At 39.9% G+C, this 23671-nt stretch overlaps 1 protein-coding gene across 1 annotated transcript in view; it reads right to left on the reverse strand.

Annotated features, from left to right (window-relative positions):
- Positions 1-307: 307 nt before the first annotated feature.
- The window catches only part of LOC127527243 (zinc finger protein 260-like), a 28842-nt gene continuing 5478 nt past the window's right edge, over positions 308-23671 (reverse strand). The window contains exons 2-3 of the mRNA XM_051925334.1: positions 21447-22453; positions 308-2505 (exon numbers count right to left, since the gene is read on the reverse strand). Of these exons, the coding sequence (XP_051781294.1) occupies positions 770-2505; positions 21447-21834 (2124 nt within the window). The 5' untranslated portion in view covers positions 21835-22453 and the 3' untranslated portion in view covers positions 308-769. The remainder of the gene's footprint in view (positions 2506-21446; positions 22454-23671) is intronic.

Here is a 23671-nt window from a genome sequence, read left to right on the forward strand (position 1 = left end):
GTAATTCATTAATAAATATTTTTTTTTACGATTCTGGTTATTTTTGTGTCTCACCTCGTATATTACATATATTGTTTTTTTGTTAGAGAAGTGGTGAAAACTACTTTTTTTTTTTTTTTTTAAATGTACCTATTTTAAACAAGGCTTATTACAGAAATATTCAACAATACAATACCTTGTAATTATGAGAAGTATTTTCTTTTATGCTATATGTATTATGTTTAAATATTTTTGTATATATTTATTAGTATGTATTTTAAGGACATTTTATTTTAGTATTTTATGGTCACTGCAGAGTTTCATTTTGTTAATAAAAAATGAACAGTTAATACCTGTACTCTATAGTTTCATTATAAAAATCCACTTTAATACAGGACATAAGGCTTCTATGCATCTGGTTATGCAGGAGCTTAGTTTAAACGTTTTTATAAGCGATAAAGTGTGTGTGTGTGTGGGTATCGGAATCGGCCAGTCAGATATCATGTAATCAGTGATTGGTATCGGCCTTAAAAAACCTGATCGGAGCATCCCTAGTATCTGTTAGTTCAGCCCTTTGTTTTCTTGTGTTACCTTGAACCAGCTAGTGCACAGCCAACTACCCAGTGTGGCCCTGGTTAGGTGTTCTTCCCTCTTCCAGGTTCATCTCTGCTAAGCCATCTACAGTATGTGTTAACTGTAAATCGACATGCAACTGAAACAGGTGGTAAACATAATTTCCACTGTGATACTGTCAGTTGGTGAAAGTATTTTGAACTCCCCTTTCCACTGTCTAGCCAATTGCAGTGTTACTGTCTGGGCCCAAGCTGGGGGACTTTGTGACAGGCCTTTGTTTGTTCTCTCCGGTGTGAATTCTTTTGTGTCTGCAAAGACTGCTAAGGTTGAAGAAGCCCTTGCTACAGTCAGAGCAGGAATATGGCTTCTCTCCAGAGTGAATTCTAACATGGATCTCCAGATTGCGTTTGTCAGAGAATTGTTTGCTACATTCAGAACAGCAAAATGGCTTCTCTCCAGTGTGAATTCTTGTGTGGGCCTGTAGATCGCGTTTATCAGAGTATCGTTTGCCACATTCAGAGCAGCAATATGGTTTCTCTCCTGTGTGACTTCGTGTGTGGATCTGCAGACCACGTTTATCCGTGAAACCTTTCCCACAATCAGAACAACAATATGGTTTCTCGCCAGTGTGAATTCTAGTGTGGACATGAAGATTGCTTATTTGTGCAAATTTTTTTCCACATTCCAAACAGGAATATGGCCTCTCTCCAGTGTGAATTCTAGCGTGGATGTGAAGAGCGTTTATTTGTGAGAATTGCTTGCCACATTCAAAACAGCAATATGGCTTCTCTCCAGTATGAACTCTTGTGTGGATCTGAAGCTTACTCTTTGCTGAGAACTGTCTGCCACATTCCAAACAGCTATATGGCTTCTCTCCAGTGTGTACTCTCATGTGAGTCTGAAGCTGAGTATTGGTAGAGAATCGTTTGCCACATTCAACACAACTGTATGGCTTTGTTCCTGAATGAATTCTTGTGTGAGCCTGAAGATGCTGTTTGTCACAGAATCGTTTGCCACATTCTGAACAAGAAAATGGTTTCTCTTCACTGTGAATTTTTGCATGTACCTTGAGCTTGCGTTTTTCTGAGAACCGTTTGCCACATTCAGAACAGCAGTACGGCTTTTCTCCAGTGTGAATTGTTGCGTGGCTCTGAAGGTTGCCTATTTGTGAGAATCGTTTGTCGCATTCAGAACAGGCATATGGCTTCTCTCCAGTGTGAATTTTTCGGTGTTTCCACAGACTACTTGTGTTGTTGAAACGCTTGTCACAGTCAGAACAGGAATATGGCTTCTCTCCAGTGTGAATTCTAGTGTGGATCTGAAGATTGCGTTTGTCAGAAAAATGTTTGCCACAATCAGAACAGCAAAATGGCTTCTCCCCTGTGTGAATTCTCATGTGAGTCTCAAGAGTGTTTAATTTTAAGAAGCGCTTGCCACATTCGGAACAGCAATGTGGCTTCTCGCCATTGTGAATTCTCATATGAGTCTGCAGATAGCTTTTGTCGGGGTATCGTTTGCCACATTCACTACAGGAATATGGCTTCTCTCCAGTGTGACGTCTTGTGTGGATCTGAAGATTGCGTTTGTCAGTGTACCGTTTGCCACATTCAGAACAGCAATATGGCTTCTCCCCCGTGTGAACTTTTTTGTGCACTTGAAGGTTACTCTTACTAGAGAAAAGTTTTCCACATTCCGTGCAATACGCTTTCTGTCTTGTACGTCTCCCCTTATTTTTTGTTTTAGATGCTTGTTTAGAAGACAAAGCTGATTGTCCCCATCGTTGAGGGGTGATTGCATCTACATCTGTTAATTTCTCAACAGACAAAGGACTAAATGAGGAGGTTTGTACCAAAATATCTGACCCAGATGTCAGTTTTTCCAGATTTTCATTTTGATGTGGCCGACAGTGAAGAGAGTCTGAAGTTGGAGTCAAAGTGCCACTTTCTTGAAAATCTGCAGAAATACAAAAATGATAAAGTCATATAAATACAAGATTGGGAAGAGACTATCATTTAACACAAATAGCTTTTTCCTTAAAATTTTAGGGCTGTCAAAATCATCATCGCTATTTGAATATAATTAAAATTAATTAAAAAAAAATAAAAAAAATAAGTCTTATTCAAAGGCAAAAGCTGACATTTGATTGTAAAAGTATGGTTACTATTGTACCTGCACTAATTTTGCCATCAAGTTACTCTAGATCTGCTATGCAATGCTGTAGTATTTTGCAGATCTATTTTTTTCATTTCACATTCATGATCAGCCACATTATAATTTCAAATGGTTAATCTTTATTATCAAAACTTACAACTAGACCCCTTCACAGTGTAGAGTTTTTTTTTTTTGATCCACAAGTATACTTTTTTTAAAATGGCTTTACAGTACCCTGAAAGCATCAGTTTGCATCCGATTCTGTCCCCTTCACACTTAAACAATACTCCGGAATCTCAAGTTTAACATTAAGACCTTCTCAATAAAGCAAATGGGGGAAAAAAAACTTAAAATTCCGATTTTCCTTTTATTACAGTGCTTTACAGAGCCAACACGCTGTGACCTACAATTAGTCTTCATCTTTCGTAGCTGCTGGTTTGACACATAATACCTAAAACAATGAGGCGTAATTAAAAATAATCAGGCCACTTGTATTAAAATATTGCTGCATCTGTAAAGGGGGGAAAAATATATTGTGCAAAATTAGGAGTAGACAGATACTGTGATGATCCCATAAGCCACATAAGAGTCACTTTTCTGGGCGAGTCCACCGGTGCCGACCGGCTTTTTGTTCTGAATGCCATGATAGTAACTCTTCCCTGGCACTGCAAGGTTTACGGAGCTGTGGGCGAAGAGCTCTGTCCAATAATGAAGAGTCTGTTAAATTAAAACATTAATTGGTTGATAAATGGCCTATAGCCAGAAATGTTGAGCCTTTGTATGTCTGAATATATTCTTGGAGACCAAAGGTAATATTTAGGTCTGAGATATATCTAAGATATTGTACATTATGCGTACCTATGATAAGTGAGTATCTTGAAGTACTAAGGAAAGTGGACTGTGCATGTGTTATTCATACGGTACTTGTGCGAGTTAAAGTGCTAGGGAATAACGTGCATGTGTATACGTCTTTCATACGATACTTTTGTAGTTCGGGTCTGTGTGTATGCGTATATCTATGTATGTGTGTGTTAATCTTAAAGTGAGACAGTAGACCAACCCGGTAACGAACTTGACGAGTACACTTACCCCTGAAGAAAATAGGAAAAGGGTAAGTAGAGGGAAACAAGACGATAATACACTGTATAATGCCCATAAATATCTATAACTGATCTGGAGATTGCCTTTACCTCATTGCCTACTAGGATTTTCATCTAAACATGATAAAGATTAAATGTTCCAATTGCATTTATGTCAAAAGCAGAAGTAAGAAGAACAAAGAAGCCGTGGATAAAGATGAACTCGATTTACATTCTCCTTCTTTATGCACTTGAATGACAGTGCGTGTCATCGGCTCAAATACAAGTTACAGTCTTTTCCACAAGGTTTTTTGTCTATCCCTGTCTCTGCTCTGTGTGTCCTGCTACTTTGTAGAAAATCTACTATTTAAATGGTTGAAGTTTCCATACACTTAAAGTGAGTTTTAATGAATTCACCCTATCATGCCTTTGCAGAGTTTATACTAACAAACTATACATTTGGCAGATCATTTAAGATATCAACTTTGTGCAGGGCAAAAGGCATTTTATCAAACAATGTTCATGGACCTCTGTGTTATGAAGAAAGGCAGACTTGCAATACACTGTAGTCGCTGTGGTGTGTCGGTTAGAACACAGGAACTAATCCAACCATTTCAAGAAATCGCTTTAATGTTGAGATGCCAAATTTCACATGAAGTAGAACAACTGTACAGGTAGGTGAGTAGGTATATGTGTGGTTATTTGGTCAACAACGCACAAACTTAAACTTTCTCCAGCGGCTCCAGTAGTTCCGGCTTTCACGAGGTATATCTCACAAAACGCGCATGCACCCTGCACACGCCATGGTTTTCACGTCATCATGCTTCAGCGCCTTAAAGGCACAGGAGCCTTTTTTACACTCTGAGTATTTCACTTTCTTTGACTACAGTATATCACAAGTCCATCAGGATGTTATTTCATCAACCAGATGGAAGCAGAATGCCATCCCGAATTATTCAGGCTTAACACTATAAAGCACGTCATTACACGTTATCCCATATCTGATTCGGGTTTAACTGATTGCATAGACCTCCAAGCCTGAGTCATACTTAGCATTAATGCAGAGGTTGAAGCTCACTGAATCTGCTATTCTAAAGTTCTTTAATGGCCTCTTATTGAATAGAGGAGTCTGTGAAGGCAGGAACAGCAGCAGTCAACTGATTACCGCTTGGCAATACGTTCATTTAAAGTGAGGGGAATAGGCCGGATCGACTGGGTAATCCAAGATGAGCACTTCGGGTGTCCTGGGAATGACTGGCTGAGGCTTTCGTTTGTGATGAGTTCAGCTACTATAGAGAAATTTCTGCCATGTGCAAAGTGAGGTCAAAGGTCAAGGACACTGATCTAAATGGACCCTGTTGAAGGCCTAAATTATGGAAGTGGCTGCTAAAAGATGTGGTCTTAGGGAAATCGAGTCCTGTCATGGTGATAACCCTGGGACCTGATAGAGGAGACCAGATGTGAGGGAAGCTGTTAAAGAAGAAAGAGGCAGTCAGGAAAATGCTCTCTGTGGAATCTCTCAACTTTGTTAAGAAGCACTGACAAGCTAAGAGGACTGCTGCAAAAAGTGGTCATAGAAGCAAAAGCCTGAACATTGGAGGAGTTTGGAGTGGCCATGGAGAAAGACTATTGGATGACCTCAAGGTTTTTTTTTGGCAAACTGTTTTGATGCCTTCGAAGGGGAAAACACAACTGCGCCCAGACTGTGTTAGGCAGGGATGAAGAGGTGCCAACCTCTTCTGGGAAAACTATTGAATAATGGAAGGAACATTATGGAGCTACTAAACATGGTGGACATGCCCACCTATCAGGAGGAAGCGTTGCACATGTCCTGGGTGGGGGATCAAATTATTGTTGCTGAACCAAGGACTCTGCGGTGAAGTCTGCTGAGGCGAGTCATTGAAAGCACTGGACATTACTGGGATAGTGCAGTTAATGCATCTATTCAGTGTCATGTGGGAAAAGTACCCTTGAACTATCAGACTGGAGTGGTGGTCCACATATTTAAAAAAAATAAAAATAAAAAAGTTGACAATAAGGTGACAGAGGCATCACACTCCTCAGCCTCCCAAGGTAATGCCTATGGCACCTTATGAGAAGGAGTTAGGAGTCATAGTGGACTCTAAGCTATCGACTTCCCGACAGTGTTCAGAAGCCATTAAGAAGGCTAACAGAATGTTAGGATATAAAGCACGATGTGTGGAGTACAAGTCCAAGGACGTTATGCTCAAGCTTTATAATGCACTGGTGAGGCCTCATCTTGAGTACTGTGTGCAGTTTTGGTCTCCAGGCTACAAAAAGGACATAGCAGCACTAGAAAAGGTCCAGAGAAGAGCGACTAGGCTGATTCCAAGGCTACAGGGGTTGAATTATGAGGAAAGATTAAAAGAGCTGAGCCTTTACAGTTTAAGCAAAAGAAGATTAAGAGGTGACATGATTGAAAGTGTTTAAAATTATGAAGGGAATTAGTGCAGTGGATCAAGACTTATTTTAAAATGAGTTCATCAAGAATATGGGGACACAGTTGGAAACTTGTTAAGGGTAAATTTCGCACAAACATTAGGAAGTTTTTCTTTACACAAAGAACGATAGAAACTTGGAATAAGCTACCAAGTAGTGTGGTGGACAGTAAGACGTTAAGGTCTTTCAAAACTCGACTTGATGTTTTCTTGGAAGAAATAAGTGGATAGTACTGGCGAGCTTTGTTGGGCCGAATGGCCTGTTCTCGTCTAGAGTGTTCTAATGTTCTAAAGGCAGAGTGCCAGTGGCAAGAAAAGGAAGAAAAATAAGGAACTGACCTGGCCATGAAACTGTAGACCATCTCTTCTCCCTGGCACAGTTGCTGGAATGTGTGTAGACTGATAACCTAGTCTACATGTGTTTTGTAGATTTGCAAAAAGCACATGACTGTATCTATCAACATGTGTTGGGGAGGTACTACAGAAATGGGGGGTAAATGGGTAACTGTTGCATAGTATTTGCTCCCTATATGAATGAACCGACAGCTGTGTTGGGTGAAATTGGTTTGGTTTGGGATAGATAAGATAGATAAGATAAGATAGATAGATAAGATAGATAGATACTTTATTAATCCCAGGGGGAAATTCACATATTCCAGCAGCAAAAAATATTACATTAAAGAGTAATAAAAAATGCAGGTAAAAAACAGACAATAACTTGAATAATGTTCAACGTTTACCCCCTCTGGTGGAATTGAAGAGTCGCATAGTTTGGGGGAGGAATGATCTTCTCAGTCTGTCAGTGGAGCAGGACAGTGACAGCAGTCTGTCGCTGAAACTGCTCCTCTGTCTGGAGATGACACTGTTTAATGGATGTAGTGGATTCTCCATAATTGATAGGAGCCTGCGGAGCGCCCTTCGCTCTGCCACAGATGTTAAACTGTCCAGCTCTATGCCAACAATAGAGCCTGCCTTCCTCACCAGTTTGTCCAGGCGAGGGGCATCCTTCTTCTTAATGCTGGGTCTCCTAAAATCCACCACCAGTTCCTCGTTTTTGCTGGTGTTCAGTTGTAGGTGGTTTAAGTCGCACCATTTAACAAAGTCCTTGATGAGGTTTCTATACTCCTCCTCCTGCCCACTCCTGATGCAGCCCACGATAGCAGTGTCGTCAGCAAACTTTTGCACGTGGCAGGACTCCGAGTTATATTGGAAGTCCGATGTATATAGGCTGAACAGGACAGGAGAAAGTACAGTCCCCTGCGGCACTCCTGTGTTGCTGACCACAATGTCAGATCTGCAATTCCCGAGACGCACATACTGAGGTCTGTTTGTAAGATAGTCCACGATCCATGCCACCAGGTATGAATCTACTCCTATCTCTGTCAGCTTGTCCCTAAGGAGCAGAGGTTGGATGGTGTTGAAGGCGCTAGAGAAGTCTAGAAACATAATTCTTACAGCGCCACTGCCTCTGTCCAAGTGGGAGAGGGATCGATGTAGCATATAGATGATGGCATCTTCCGCTCCCACTTTCTCCTGGTATGCGAACTGCAGAGGGTCGAGGGCGTGTTGGACCTGTGGCCTCAGGTGGTGAAGCAGCAGCCGCTCCATGGTCTTCATCACATGTGATGTTAGAGCGACAGGCCGGAAGTCATTCAGCTCACCAGGACGTGATACCTTTGGGACTGGGGTGATGCAAGATGTTTTCCAAAGCCTCGGGACTTTCCCCTGTTCCAGGCTTAGGTTGAAGATGCGCTGTAGAGGACCCCCCAGCTCTGATGCACAGACCTTCAGCAGTCGTGGCGATACTCCATCTGGACCTGCTGCTTTGCTGGCACGAAGTTTCCTCAGCTCTCTGCTCACTTGCGCTGCTGTAATTGTGGGTGGGGATGTCTCTCCTATGTTGGTATCAGCAGAAGGATGTGTAGAGAGTGCAGTACTCCGAGGTGAGAGTGGGTTAGGGTGGTCAAACCTGTTAAAGAAGATGTTCATTTGGTTTGCTCTCTTCACGTCTCTCTCGATGGTGGCACCCCGCTTCGAGCTGCAGCCAGTGATGATCTTCATCCCATCCCACACTTCCTTCATGCTGTTGTTCTGCAACTTCTGCTCCAGCTTTCTCCTGTACTGCTCCTTCGCCGCCCTGAGCTGGACTCGGAGTTCCTTCTGCACGCGCTTGAGCTCATGCTGATCACCGTCTTTAAAGGCCCTTTTCTTCTGGTTCAAAAGGCCCTTGATGTCACTTGTAATCCATGGCTTGTTGTTAGCATAGCAGTGTACAGTTCTTACTGGAACTAAAGTGTCCATACAGAAGTTGATGTAGTCAGTAGTGCAGTCAACAACCTCCTCAATGTTCTCACTATGTGATCCCTGCAGGATATCCCAGTCTGTAGTTCCAAAACATTGTCTCAGAGCATTCTCAGCCTCCGGGGTCCACTTCCTGAATGATCGTTTGGTTACAGGTAGGACTCTCACTTTTGGTTTGTAGTGAGGCTGAAGCAGAACCAGGTTATGATCTCCTTTTCCAAGCGCAGGCAGCGGGGTGGCACTGTATGCGTCTTTAACGTTTGCATACAGTAAATCAATAGTCTTATTTCCCCGGGTGTTGCCGTCCACATACTGGGAGAATGCAGGTAATGTTTTGTCCAGCGTCACATGGTTAAAGTCTCCAGCGATTAGCACAAGTGCCTCGGGTTGCTGCGTTTGTAACTTAGCAACAGCAGAATGGATGATGTCACTCGCTATCTCCACGTCCGCCCGAGGAGGAATATACACGATGACAACAATGACTTGTCCAAACTCTCTGGGCAAGTAATAGGGACGCAGACTTATGGCCAACAGTTCGATGTCCCTGCAGCAAGTGGAGATTTTGACTTTAACATGTCCAGAGTTACACCACCGTGTATTAACATAGAGAGCGAGTCCTCCTCCTTTGTGCTTCCCACAGGTACTTGCGTCTCTGTCCGCTCTAACTGTGCTAAACCCGGGTAGCTCCACATTAGCATCTGGGATGGTGTTAGTTAGCCACGTTTCGCAGAAACACAACAAACTGCAATCTCTGTAGGTTCTGACATTTTTCACCAGCGCAGCCAGTTCGTCGATCTTATTTGAGATTGAGTTCACATTCCCCAGAATAACAGAAGGCACCGAAGGCTTAAAACGCCACTTTCTCGCAAGCCGCTTCATTTTTAGCTTAGTGCCGGCTCTGCTGCCACGATACCGCCTTCTTACCTCGTCAGGTAAATAGGGAACCACAGCCCAAAATTATGGGAATTGTGCTGGTCTTATATATAAACATCTACACGTGGAAGTGATGAGTGTGTCTGTCAGTCTGTTTGGCCCGGAAGTGCGAGGCTAAAGCATGAAGCTCAAAGAAAGCGACTCTGTCACCAATGTGAAACCACTGAGAAAAGGGAGAAACCCGCCAAGCTGCTAATACACAAGCGAGGTGAGCACATTGGCAAAATGAAACCTCAGAGGAGAGAGAAACTCACTTAGCCGCTGATAGACGAGGGGGGCAAGCAAGTCAGCAAAACAAAACCGCTGAATAAAGAGACCCTAACTGCTAATGCACAACCGATATGATTAATTGAAGTGCCAGAATCCATGGTTTCTAGGAGCCCAGGCTTTTTACAGCACAGGCTTACATAGCTAGTTATTATATAATAAGGCAAAAACAAAAAAAAAAAAGTAGTAAGGGGAGACAAAGCGAAGGTTTGATGAATTGCTTTTTAATACCATGTCCTACATAGTCCATAAAATAAAGGAATTGGGGATTTTTGTTCTCTGATTGATTCAAGCATGTCTGCAGAAGGCTGTTTAATCATCCATCCACTTTCTAACTGTTTAATACAGGTGAAGGTTGTAAGTGAAACACTGCACACATACACTGCTTTGCATATAGGACTGTGTACACTGGCAGGCTAACAACAGCTGTAATAAGTAAAAATTAGGGATACTCTAAACAATTGGCTGCCAATCTAAAATTGGCTGATTAAAAAAAGATTGGTCACTTTACCAATTTCCCCAATCACAAAAAAAAAAAAAAAAAAAAAAAAAAAAACACTATTTCCAGCCCATGCCTTTCTAGGCTTTACAGTCATTTAGTTGCAGTGGTCGTTTACACGAGGTGTTACAGTAGTTGAACCTCCGGTTTGTCTTTTATTTTTGCAGTAAAACTTCCTGCAGTGTAAACAAAGACCATGAAGGCGAGGCTTGTTTTATGAGAGACGATGGGAAATGATTGAAATATCAGCCTTTACATTAAAGAAAGTGGATAAATAAACCGATTAAAAAAAAAAAAAAAAAAAAAGAGGAATTGTCCTGTTCAATTAGATGACAAGAAAGGCAACTTTAATAAATTCAGAACTTTTTATTTTAGATAGAACTTTATTTATTTTGTCCTTAAATTAAAACAGACACTGTTTTAGTTTGGACAGCGAGCTTGTTTGAAGTGCAGCAGCTTACATTTTCAATTGGGAAAAGAAAAATATTAGCTTAAGAGCAAAATGTGTCTTTTGCTTATAAAGCACGTTAGCCTTGTGTCTTCTTAATAAACTACTTCGGAGCATTTAATACATTTGCGTTTTTTTCTCTTTAGATTTGTGCTGTGTGTCATACAGCATAAAGTTATGGTAAGAAACAAGTACTCCATAATTAAAAAATAATTCTTTACATTTATATAGTGCTTTTCTTACTACTCAAAGTGCTCAATTAAAGTTTAATTCATATTTATAATGACATCAATAATTATGAAGGTCTAGCAGATACACTGAAAGAAAAAAAAAACAAAAAAAAACCAAACACCTGTACAATAATATGATAAATTTATATTTTAACAGCAAAAAACCTGTAGGTCTATAGTGCATGTATATTCACATTTAAGCAGTATTTAATTGCCAATATAAATTAATTGACTGTGTGAGAGTATGTGCATATAACAAATAAGGTGCTTTTTAACAGCAGTATTCCCTTTACATACTAGCAGTTAAAATATTTCTTGTAAACCTGAACTTAAACATTAATGTAATCAAATCAAATTTAAAACCAACGCTATTTGCCATTGCATTAACATTTTCTCTAGTTTGTTATAGAAAATCAAGTTACCCTCAGAGTCCAGAGCCACGATCCCAATATTGTAACAGGCATCTTCTGATCAACAGCAAGTTAACATTTCTAAATTTGTTTTCTTTTTTATCTGAACAGATACCAGCAGAAACATTTTCTTTTATCAGGGAGAAGCATAAACAGTATAAAAAAACATAAGCAGCTCTTTGAGGGCTAATATTTTTTCCAAAAAACTCAGTTTTCATAAAAGCACACAAAGCAATGGTTTCACACATAAAATCAACATAAAACGTCAGTTGCTGCCTGTTGTGCCTACGGTCGGAGCCTGTTTGCAGCAGCAGCGGCTCAACGGCTAGCAGGAATGCACAGTGGGCTGGCTATCTTTGTGAGATGGGTGCGCGGGGGTAGCAGTTGCAGTGAGAAACAATATGGTTTGTACCTCCTATCATCGTAAGAGTCTGTCCTCCCAGGCGAACATTGCCATGGATGCATCAGCTACACGAACGTGTTCAGCACCACGATCAGTTGGGGGCCGATCAGCCGACGCCAGTACCTCACTTTCGTTTTCAATCTACATCTCCAGATCACTTGCATCAAAACTGGAGTCCGACAAATCAGAGTCCAATTCAGCGATAACACGAAAAAAGGTTTGCTTTGAACATTCACTTTGGTATCTCTCCACATGCCATTTTAGAAGCTATTTGCTCTTCGCTACTCACACACACGCAGGGAATCAAGGTCAAATCAACAGAGCTAACTTTCCTTCTAGCAAAATCGTAACGAAAAACACTAACAAGAAGATCACTGATCTCTATAGATTGCTAACAAGACAAAATAATAATAATTGCAAAAACTGTTAACACGTGATAAAATAATTGTTGGTGTTAATTAATGTGTTAACACGATAACGTGTTAACTTGCCCAGCCCTTTAATTCTTTAATTTTCTTATGACCAAGAAAAAAAAATTCTCTTATGCTTTTTTTTTTTTTTTTGAAGAACAAACGGAAAGTTTGTCAAACGCTTAAAATGTGCAAAATGCATACATTTTTCCCTCCACAAAAAAAAAAACCAAAAAAAAAAAAACACGTCAACAGAAAAAGCTCACATGAATTCTAAGACAGGCGAACCAGGAGGGCTTCATGGTTGCTTTTCACATCATTTGCCATTGGACAGCATGGGTCACCATTAGTCTCAATTATATCAAACTGTTTTCTCTTGTCTTAATAATAATAATAAATAATAATAATTCTTTACATTTATATAGCACTTATTCTCACTACTCAAAGCGCTCTCCACACAGGGAGGACCCGGGAAGCGAAGCCACAATCTCCTTACTGCAAAGCAGCAGCACTACCACTGCGCCACCATGAAAAACGGGATTAAAACGTATTCTCAGCAATCACTACAAACTACATTAGTTAAGTAAGTTAACTTAGTTAAGTTTTTCCTTTAAAATCTTATGACAATAAATACACAAAACCATAACAGTCTTTCTATATTTTAAACTACTGAGCTTTATACATAAACAAACATTTGAATTCTGCCCCTGGTAATTGATTAGAACATAAACACCACAGAAGATGCATTAAAAAAAAAAAAATTCAGGTAATAAACTCGTATATAATATGCACCCTTAACTTTTCAAGATTTTATTAATTCTTTTAGGCCACATGTTGGCAGGAGGGGTAAGGGCGATTTTCAGCTGTAAACGCTGAAAGAGAAAAAAACTCACTGTTACGGTAAAGGTAGACTCTTTGCTTGGAGGAACGTTTGACTCATTGACTTGACATCTAATCCCTGTGTCTGTGTGAGTAACAACGAACAAACAATGGCTACAATATCATCGACATCTGACAAGAGAGCGAATCAAAAGCACAAAGCAAAATTCTCAGTGGATGACGTTTTGTATATATTTTATTATTCTGAATTGGACTCTGGCTTGTTGGACTACAATTTTGGTGCAAGAGATCTGGAGGTCAAGAAAGTGAGGTACTGGCATCAGTTGACCAGTCACCAGCTGATCGTGGTGCTGAGAAGCCCATGGCAATGTTCACCTAGGAGGACCGCCACTTTACAATGACAAGAGTTACAAACAAGATTGCATCACGCTGTAACGTCCACCACCCCTACACAGCCCCTGTAGCCAGAGATGCAGTGAGAGTGGCCACAGAACGAGCAGCAGAGTTTTTATGTTGATTTGTGTGTGAAACCATTGCTTTGTGTGCTTTCAGATTACTAAGACAGTATTTTCTCACATAAGAAATATAGCAAAAGTTAGACCTTTTACAACATTGCAAGATGCTAAGAAATTAGTTCACGCTTTTGTGTTCAGTTGGCTAGATTACTGTAACACACTCCTCTCAGGACTACCCAAAAAAGACATAAATCGATTACAACTCATGCAGAATGCAGCTGCTAGAATCTTACCTAGGAAAAGAAAATCTGGGCACATCTCTCCAGTTTAGAATTGACTTTAAAATACTGCTTATAGTTTACAAAGCCTTAAATAATCTGCTCCATCCTATATTTCAGAATGGCTTTTACCTTATACTCCAAATCGTAACCTTAGTTCTTCAAATTAGTGTCTGCTTATTATTCCAAGAGCTAAACGTAAACGAAGTGGTGAGGCGGCCTTCTGCTGTTATATACCTGGAATAACTTGCCAATAGGAATTTGCCAGGCTAACACAGTGGAACACTTTAAAAACTGCTAAAAACACATTACTTTAACATGACTTTCTCATAGCTTCATTTAAGTTTAATCTTGATATTCTGTATAAGCAATTTAATTATCACTATCATTCCTGGTGGCTCCGTAATCCTTACCAACTCCTACTTTCTCTACTGTTCTTTTTATGGTTGTCTGTGGGGGCAGTCTGCACCACCACTACCCGATCAAAGCACCGAGATGTCCCTACATTGATGGATTAAAGGCCAGAGGTCCACATGACCATCATTATCATCAAGTTCTTCCATGTGAAGCCTGAAAACTATGAGGATTGAGGTCATATGCCTTGAGGGGCCTGGGTGGTCTTGTGGCCTCGGGACCACATTTTTTTCTCTAGCCATCTGGAGTTTGTTTTTTTGTTTTTTCTGTCCTCCCTGGCCATCAGACCTTACTTTTATTCTATGTTAATTAGTATTGCCTAATTTTATTTTGTTTTTTTTTCTTTCTTCATCCTTTAAAGCACTTTGAGCTACATCATTTGCATGAAAATGTGCTATATAAATAAAATATTGCTATTTAAAGTTTAGGTTAGCAAAAACTGAAAATAAAGGAAATGTCAGAATATTACAAATAGGCCTTCTTCAGGGAACAACTAATAGGTTACAACCTACAGATGTTCTGCAACAATTCAAGTAAATGAAGCCTTGCAAGTTGAAGCAAACAATTTGCACAAGTGCCCCAACTTGTGCTGATTACTTAAAAACTCTGTCAGTCTCAAAGCAAGAGTTGGAACAGACTGGGTTACTACACCCTCTAAAGTACTACTTGGACAATATTCCAGTGATAATGGCAAAGAGCATTATTACTCATGGAAATGTAGGCCTTTCGAAATAGATAAACTACAAAACAAATCAAAGTGTCAAGGGGTACAGTGGTGTCCTACACAATCCAAAGGCAACTGGAAGAAACCTTGATAGGAACAGATCAGGCAGAGCCAAAGTCAAAACCCAAACAGAAGACAAGATTCTAAAGGGCAATAGCTTGCGTGATCACAGGTGTTTAACAGTACAACAGTTTCAAACTCCGCTTAACAGTGCAGGTCGGAAAAAGCAAGACTAACTTCTGGCATGCAGGTCCCCATATAGGTCTGAAGACAAGTAACTAACATACTTGGCTGGACAGCCACTTTTAAACAAATGGGCAGGCAGCTGTAAAAATCAGACTCAAACCACCGGTCAAAAGATGGGTTATTACACACTTGAAATTAACAAAACACAAAAGAATTTTTTCATTATTGCTGTAAAGGTAAAGCATTTCTACTTTGTAATAATGTATAAAATATTAAAATTTGATGACATGTAACAGCAAGAAAAGCTAATTTATATGATGTAGAAGGTGAAAGAGAAAAGTAAAAAAGAGAACAAATAAAGAACTAATACCTGACTTAAGGAAAAATGTAACAAACCAATATACTAATGATGTTCATTGGAAAGGGTTGCTACACATAAAAACAAAGGGAAACAATTTGTAAAAACAAAAAACAAAGGAAAGAAAAATGAAAATAAAAATTAATCAAAATTAAAAAAAAAAAAATCAGAGTGGCATATATTGTAGTGAAACAAGGGATTTGTGGGCTCCCCTTTGTAATTTTCCAGTTGAGGACTGAACAAAACAATGTAAAAGTTAAACATTTTGTGGATTTAATGCAAAATGAAAAGAAAATAGAAAGAAGGGTTTTTTTTTTGTCCAATATACTATTCTACCATACTGACCAAAATGTCAAGCACCGGGCTAGAAACCCCACACTATGGGACCTCATGTCAGCAGTGCTTTCTTTCCAGAGACAACTGGAGGTATTTACATGCGACATTCAGGTGGCACCTGCGTCATCTCCCAAAATGTTTGGCATAAACAAAACTAAAACGTCACCATCAGAAAGGTGGGCCACTGGAGAAATTGCATGAAAATTTCAAAAACTCTCCTTGAAGACTTCAGCCTGGGAAAACAAGCCCTACTGTTCATTGAAAATCCTTTTTCAGTTAATAGAAAAAGGTCACAGAATTCTCCATAGATGTACAGAAAATCTGTCAACGGGCCTGTGCTGCTTCAAATGCAAATGGAGTTGACAGACCTCCGAGAAAACCTTCCTGTGAAGGAAGCTTACTGTCACCCTGTCACTATCGGGACAAAAGTGGTTATTGCAGAAAATGTTCTCCTCCTCCTGTAAATATTGGTTCATCAAATTTTCACCATGTCTGCCTTAAAATACTCCTGTGAATCAGCATTTACATCTTATGAATATGATGATTAAAAAAACAAAAACAAAACACTCCTAGTGCAGTAGACTCACCAATGATTACTTGGATGAGTGTGTACAGTTGGCTATCACACCTTTTATGCCAAATTGTAAAGGCTTGGTTACAGGAAGAAGAGGTCACTTTTCTCATTACAATTGCAATGCTTTGTTTGCACATAGCTCTGAAATGTTTTGGACACAGAACAGAACGTTTTATTTTTTTTGCTCCTTAGACTGTTCTCAGGACCTTTGACTCAGGTGAAAATCGTTTAAGTGGGCCTTTAAGAATTTTATTTAAGTACAACCGCTCTGTCTCAGGATTTGAACATCACTATAAGACCAGCATATAAAAGGGAAGCAAGCCATTGCTGTAAAGAACACCTCTGCTTATGTTAACAAAGGTTTAAGGCAACTGAATGACTCCTCCTGTTATGAACTATTAAAAAATTAAAAAAAAAAAAGAAACTCCACTACCCACATTATTGCTTTGATTAAATAATATGTGCGGTTCTATTTTATTATTGGTTACTTTCATGTTTTACTTCCTTCTGCTTTAATTACTGGACTTATTTCAATTAGGTTTCCTTTTTTTCTTTGTAGTCACCTCTTTCCCATCAACATCGCTAGTATCAGGGTTTGTAACACTTTCCTTGTATTAGGTTTTTATTTTACCTTCTTTTGACCTTTCTCATTCACCTTCTATAATTTTTTTTTTTTGATGTTTTACATGGCCCTGAAGATGGGGGCTTTTAGTCTTTGTAATGCATTGGCTCCCCCTGCCCTCAAAAAAATATCCTTATATTTATATTTTTCTGTTGTATGGGTTATATACTTGTATTTCATTGTTCTACTTATTTAATCATTAAATCTAAACTTTCCACTACTCTTTTTGTAGCAATCTTTACATCGTCACATACATATGTTCAATTTTATTGTATCTTTTTTTGGTCTCTAAATTTTTGTACTGTTGCTTCTTTTTGCTTTTATTTTTCTATATCTTTTGCATTTTTTCCCCACTAGATGGCGCTTGCATGCACCTCACTTCTCACTCTGAAAGGCCTGTGTGCAGCAAATGCAACAACGACGTCATGTTAATGACACAGATGAAGAGACACAACGTTGACGGCTCAACAACGTGCAAGTGTGAACACCTCAGCAACGGAGGGTAAGGCTTGAAGTTTTCAATAAAATTAATTGTCTATCTGGAGGTATCTTCTTGAGAGAAAGATTAATAGGACTCCTATGCCAGCAATACGGCAAAGATATGGCATTGCCAGTGTCTTCTTACAAACAGACAGTGGGGCAGCCCGCACACATGGGTCCACGTGCTCTGCACTGGGTGGTTTTTAAGAGTTAGTGGACGCTTCTCCACGAATATAGTGAAACTGCTAGGGCATCTTTGGTTTCTTTTTCTTTGTCCTGAAGACCACACACAGCTTGTCTACTACAGTACGTTCACATATGTTTATTTCATTGGATTTAGAATACTCAACTTGATTAGTGTACCTTTGACTATACAGGTAGACTTACAACCACATTTGGTTCCAAATGAACCAATCGCAGGTTGATCTGGACGCAAGAAAGACCGGTATATGTATTCAAACCTTATAGTACTGTATAAGAAGTCCCTTAAGTTATATTGTTTGTTTTATATCCTTTTAATCATCATTGTTAGCACATTGTACATATTTTCTTTTTTTTTTTTTTTTTTTTTTTTTTTTTTAATTATTCCATTACTGTTGCTCACATGGGTGCTGAACCTTTAACAGATTCACAAATCCTTTGTCTGTGTTAGGTTAGGTCATCAGCATGAGCCTCTCCTGGGGCCTCATGTATAAACGGTGCGTACGCACAGAAATGTTGCGTACGAACCTTTCCACGCTCAAATCGCGATGTATAAAACCTAAACTTGGCGTAAAGCCACGCACATTTCCACGGTAACTCATTCCTTGGCGTACGCAATTTATCCGCCCGGTTTTTGCAGACTGGCGGCACCCAGTGTCAAAGCAGTGCTACTGTTCCTGTGTGGATACCCTTTCTTAGATCCACATCCACGGCGGAGGCTTTATCAAATACACTGAAATTAACCGCATATCGTTCATAAATTTAATGCATCTGATTGTAATTAACCTGTAACAATATAATGGTCCACAGAATGGTCAAACTACTGTTCCTGTGTGCTCATCCTTTCTTTCTTAGCTCCACATTCCTGACGCGGCTTTATAAATACACTGAAATTAACTGCATATTGTTTATTAGTTTAATGCATCTGATTGTAATTAACCTGCTGCAATATAATGGGCCAGGGAATAGCCATAGTATTCCAAATACCAGAACTGCTTTAGCGTTGTTACGCTCACTGCATCTTGTTCTTCTTTTTGCTGTTCCCGTTAAGGGTTGCCACTGCGGATCATCTTTTTCCATATTACTCTCACTGCACCACTCGGAGTATTTATATCACTGTATCTGAGTGTGAATCACAGCAGCAGATGATCGGAAAGAGAATGATCGGTATACAGTTTCAAGTGCACACTACCTCAACCACGGCAAAAAGCGTCAAAGCCTTTCCTGTACGGACCTCGCGTTTCACAAACAGTTTCATCCCAAGAACTATAAACGCACTCAATCACCTCACTGTAAACTTGCACTACAGTTATAATATTGCACAACCTGCGCCACTTTATAAAGCGCGTATGATGACAATAACATTTTTAAGATGAAATGCAGCAAAATATGTTGCTTATAGTATACAGATAAAACTTTAACTTCATTTAAATAATCTGTATTGCTAATAATTAAACATGTGAGGACACGGTGCCGCAGCGTATAGCTAGTTCAAGGATAGCTCCTGCCTTGCGCTGTATTCTTGCTGGTGCTGACGCGACACTGGAAGGATAGACGAATAGAATAATTAAACATGTACTACGAAGATATGTCAATGTTCCTTAAAAATTTTGAAGAATCGGCGTTCTAAGCTTACAGATGGCTTAACGTCTATTACAGAGCTGATTGTGTGGCGATTGGAGAAAGAAAAGTATGGACAGGAATTGGAGGTTAGTACGTTTGAAAGAGACAGTACTTCTGTAATAAATTATTTCATCGATGGTCACACATGGTGCAGCAAGCCTCTTGCGTGAGATATGAACAATCACTGCGCCACCGTGTTCCCATGTTTAATAACATGCTTTCATTCCTATCATCATGAAAATAATATCACGTATACATCTCAGTATTTTAGTTATTCAGAGAGCTGTAATATCTCGAATGTAATGCATTCTGTGTCCTGTCAGAGAAAGAGAAAGAACGGAAGCACGTAGTGATTCACACACATAGAGCACATAGAAGATCGAACACAGAAAAAAGCATTTAACATGCTACTTGAGAAACTAGTAAAATAAACGATTTTAATGGCAACATAAACTACGTGATTAAAGTGGAAATTTCGAGATTAAAGTTGACATTTCGTGCTTTTTTCCCCACTGTGTGCCTATGTTTTTTGTTTGTACCCTAATACACTTTCATATGACACTCAGACGGTGGGCTACGACTCGCCTTTTCACAGCGACTTTGATATGTGATTTCTTTTTTATTTCGGGCACTGTGCGACTTTGTGAATTTGATCTTTCGAGTTTTTCCGACACTCTGTCACTCGATCATCTTTCTTTTGTTGATTATACCACTGTTTAAACCAACAAATAGTACGTTTTTCCTTTGCCTCCACTTGGTATTCGCTGAAATTCTTATATTTTCCCCTGTGCTTTTCCCATTGTCTTTTCACAGAAGGCTATTTATATTGATTTGCATATTCAAAGAGGCGTAATTCTGGGAGGAGTTGGGGCGGGACAGAAGGCGCGTGCACGTGCGTTACTTTTCACGCAAATCGGGATTTATCTAGTGGAAGAATGTGAAAGTATGCGTGCACACAGATTCCTGCATCTGGATTTTTCTGTGCGTACGCACAATCCCGCTTTTGTGCTTACGCCATGTTATAGTGCGAGTTCTACGCACGGCGTTATACATGAGGCCCCAGGTGTTCATTGTGTTAACAGGTTTTCTTTTTTTTTTTCATTTCAGCCTGTTAATAATAAACATTAACAGATAAAGGAGTTCAGTGTAGTTTCATTACCCCTCTGTAATCTTGTGTTACATCAACATACCCCCTTTTCCCCCCACTCCTCTAAACTGTCTGAGCTTCACCTTTTTCAATCGACAGTGTAACAGTTTAATCTTTAAGCCCACCACCAGTCAAGGACATTAGAGTACAAGGAGCAAGATCAATTAAGGTTTTTCATTGCATATTAAGCACTCGTAGCAACCACCTCCTTTATATGCTTTTAATATCTGCAATCTGACCTTCTTCACATTTACATTATTATTTGGCATAATACTGGTCATCTGTGGTTAACTGTGTAGTCAACTCTTAGCATTTCAGGGAAATCAAAATTATTAAAATTACCAGTAACTGCGCACTGCACGATAACATGCAGTGAATAAACTTGACTTGAGCATTAGAGGTTGATACACTTGCTGCTTGCGGAGCAGCTCTTCTTTTCTCCACCCTAGCGGCCCGCTTCTTCTCTTCTTTCGTTGGCATCTTTTTGCGTTAAAACGGATCAAGTTAGTGTTTGTATTGCAATTAGCTAGTACGTTTTTCTTAATTTTTCACTTAAGCTGGCACTTAAGGTTTCACTCTACCTCAAGAATGATTTAAGATATGAAGAGGTAGAGGAAGTGATGGCAAAGGTGGTAGGAATGAGAAAGCACCCGTATGCATATGCCGCATGGCTGCTGCGAAGAGTTGATTCTACAATAAAGTAAAAATAAAAGGAGGAATAACCTTGGAGGTCAATCATCACCCCGAAAGGGGATAGTAAACGTCACGTAGTACATGTGATCCAAATTTCAGGTCAATAGGTGAAACGGTTTGCAAGCTACAGGCGATTTAAAATCCTGGACAGACAAACGGACAGCCACGGTAGCGTATTATATAGAAAGATAGATAATGAGATAAAAGATTAATAACAGTTTAAACTGAACCAAACGTTTCCAATATCTGAACCTTTCATTTCCAAATTTATGAATCAAAACAACATGGCATTTCTAAATTCAGTGAAAAGTGGGAAACACCCCATCAGTTAGATCAGCTTTACGCAGGTTTCTGTTTTTATTTCCGCTCTTACCTTCTCCTGAACAGCTTGAACAGGATGCTTCTTCAGTCTTTTTCACGTCCGAATCTGAAAATTCAGTCTTCACCTGGGAAGAAGGATTCTGGAGTGAGCCAGTTCTACTTTTTTTGAGGCTTGTTCCAGTGACTACTTCTTCTGGACACACATGCTGAGAGTCAGACTCTGATTTAAGACCAGCTTCCTGCCCTGAATTTGCTATTTCACTTTTTTCCAACTCTGTGGTAGTAAAGGTTGGCTCAGGCTCTTCTTTAATGACTTTATTTTCCCATTCGCAATCCTCCTCTTTCTTAATTCCATCAACCTTCAGCCGATGTTGCACAGACTCCCATTCACAGTCTTCTTTCTTAATGTCTACATTTATTTTGTTCTCCATGGTATGCATGGAAAAGCAAATGCTGGGTACTGTGAGATGCCCACCTTACTTTTTGTTCCTCTGTCACAGAGAGAGTCAGCAGAGAAACACCTGATCCATTGGCTTTTAAAGTTGCTGCCTTTGCACCCAAAAAATGTGGCAGGTGTTCTCCTATGAGACGTGTGCAGTCTCACAGCTTTTTTTGTGGGTGTACTTTAGCTTGACAGAAGCACTTTTCTTTTACTGCTACTACTGCACTTGGATCTACGACAGCCTGCTTTATATTAAATACTCTAGCCAGTTACACTGAACATATATCGTTCTCAGTATTTTACTGCAGTTAGTTACTGGCTGTCTGTTGAGTAGCTAATTGCTACACAAGTCTGTATTCTGCTCCTCTAGTTCTTTGAGTGTGCTAGCAAATTAAAAGCTAAAACTACACACCACTGCACCCATTCAAAATGGCCACCATCAAGTGGCTCAGTAAATCTGACGCAGCAACGCCAGTCTGTGCAGCACAGCACATATCACTGGTCATCATTTTTGAAGTTCATCATTCACGTTAAATGTCCATCTTCAGGTGCTGCTGGACAGCCACATACTTCTTCATTTTGTACAGGTTACTGTGACTAGCAGCTCCTCGTTTTATCTGTTGACAGAGCAGAGAAGAAATAGTTCATATCTGCACCAAAAATGCATTCAAGTCAACCAATTCTTATCTCCCATTGCCTGCTGCCTTTGAATCCATCGAGCTGCATTTGCATCCAGAGTTTTAATGTGCTTTGTATGTATACTCAAACTGCACACATTATTTTAGATTTGGTCTAACAAGTGTGTGATATAAATGTACCCAGTCTAGTTATATTCCACACAGTCTGACACTAAAAAAATACAACCACCCAGTTAGTCTGTTCCTGCAAGATGACGTGGATTAAATATGTTCAATAATTCTTTACATTTTATATAGCACTTTTCAGAGCGAGGGGAGAGCCACTTCAACCACCAAGGTGTACCACTCACCTGGATGACTCAACGGCAGCCATTTCTCTGCCAGTATGCTCAGCATACATTAGCTGTTAGGTGGTGAAGTGCTGAGAGACAGATAGCCGAATAGAGACAGGGGATGATTAGGCTATGGTGGACAATTTAGCCTGGACATTAGGATACACCCAGCTCTTTATAAAGGATAACCAGGGATCTCGAATGACCACAGACACTCAGGACCTCAGTTTTATGTCTCATTCGAAGGACTGCAGCACTTTTGTTTAACAGCACAGTGTCCCCATCACTGCATTGGGACCTTGAGATTCACATTCAGACTGCAGTATAAGCGCCCCCTGCTGGCCTCACCACCACCTCTTCCAGCAGCAGCACAAGCTTTTCCTAGACAGTCTCCCATCTACATACTAACCAAAGCCCAAAAATGCTTAGCTTCGAGTGGAGAACCTCTTCTGAAGTGCAGGTGGTATAAGGTTTAAAAAAATTAACAACAAAAACTATATACGAGGTGAGACACAAAAATAACCAGACTGGGCTTGGGGCTTTCCTGGAAAACTGTCTGGAGGTCGGCCGGACATAAATCAGAACTATATCCCCTCCTATGCGCCCTCTCAAACTGCCGACTGGCTAGGTATATCCTGTGAATAGCCCAGTCAGTATTTGCACAACAATCACTGCACAAGTTGCCGCAACAATGTTTGGTGAAAAAAGCGAACAGAGAGACAAGACAACTGATCTGTCAATCTATCCTTGCTATTCCAAAGGAGGAAAATGTGGAAAGGCACTTTCGAACTGTTCATAAAAACTACGAAACTGACTTACTTCCAAAAAGCGATCTGAGAAAGAGAAAGGAGAGGGAACTAAAATC

Source organism: Erpetoichthys calabaricus, chromosome 1, assembly GCF_900747795.2.
Source record: "Erpetoichthys calabaricus chromosome 1, fErpCal1.3, whole genome shotgun sequence".
In the NCBI taxonomy this organism is placed as follows: Eukaryota; Metazoa; Chordata; class Cladistia; order Polypteriformes; family Polypteridae; genus Erpetoichthys; species Erpetoichthys calabaricus.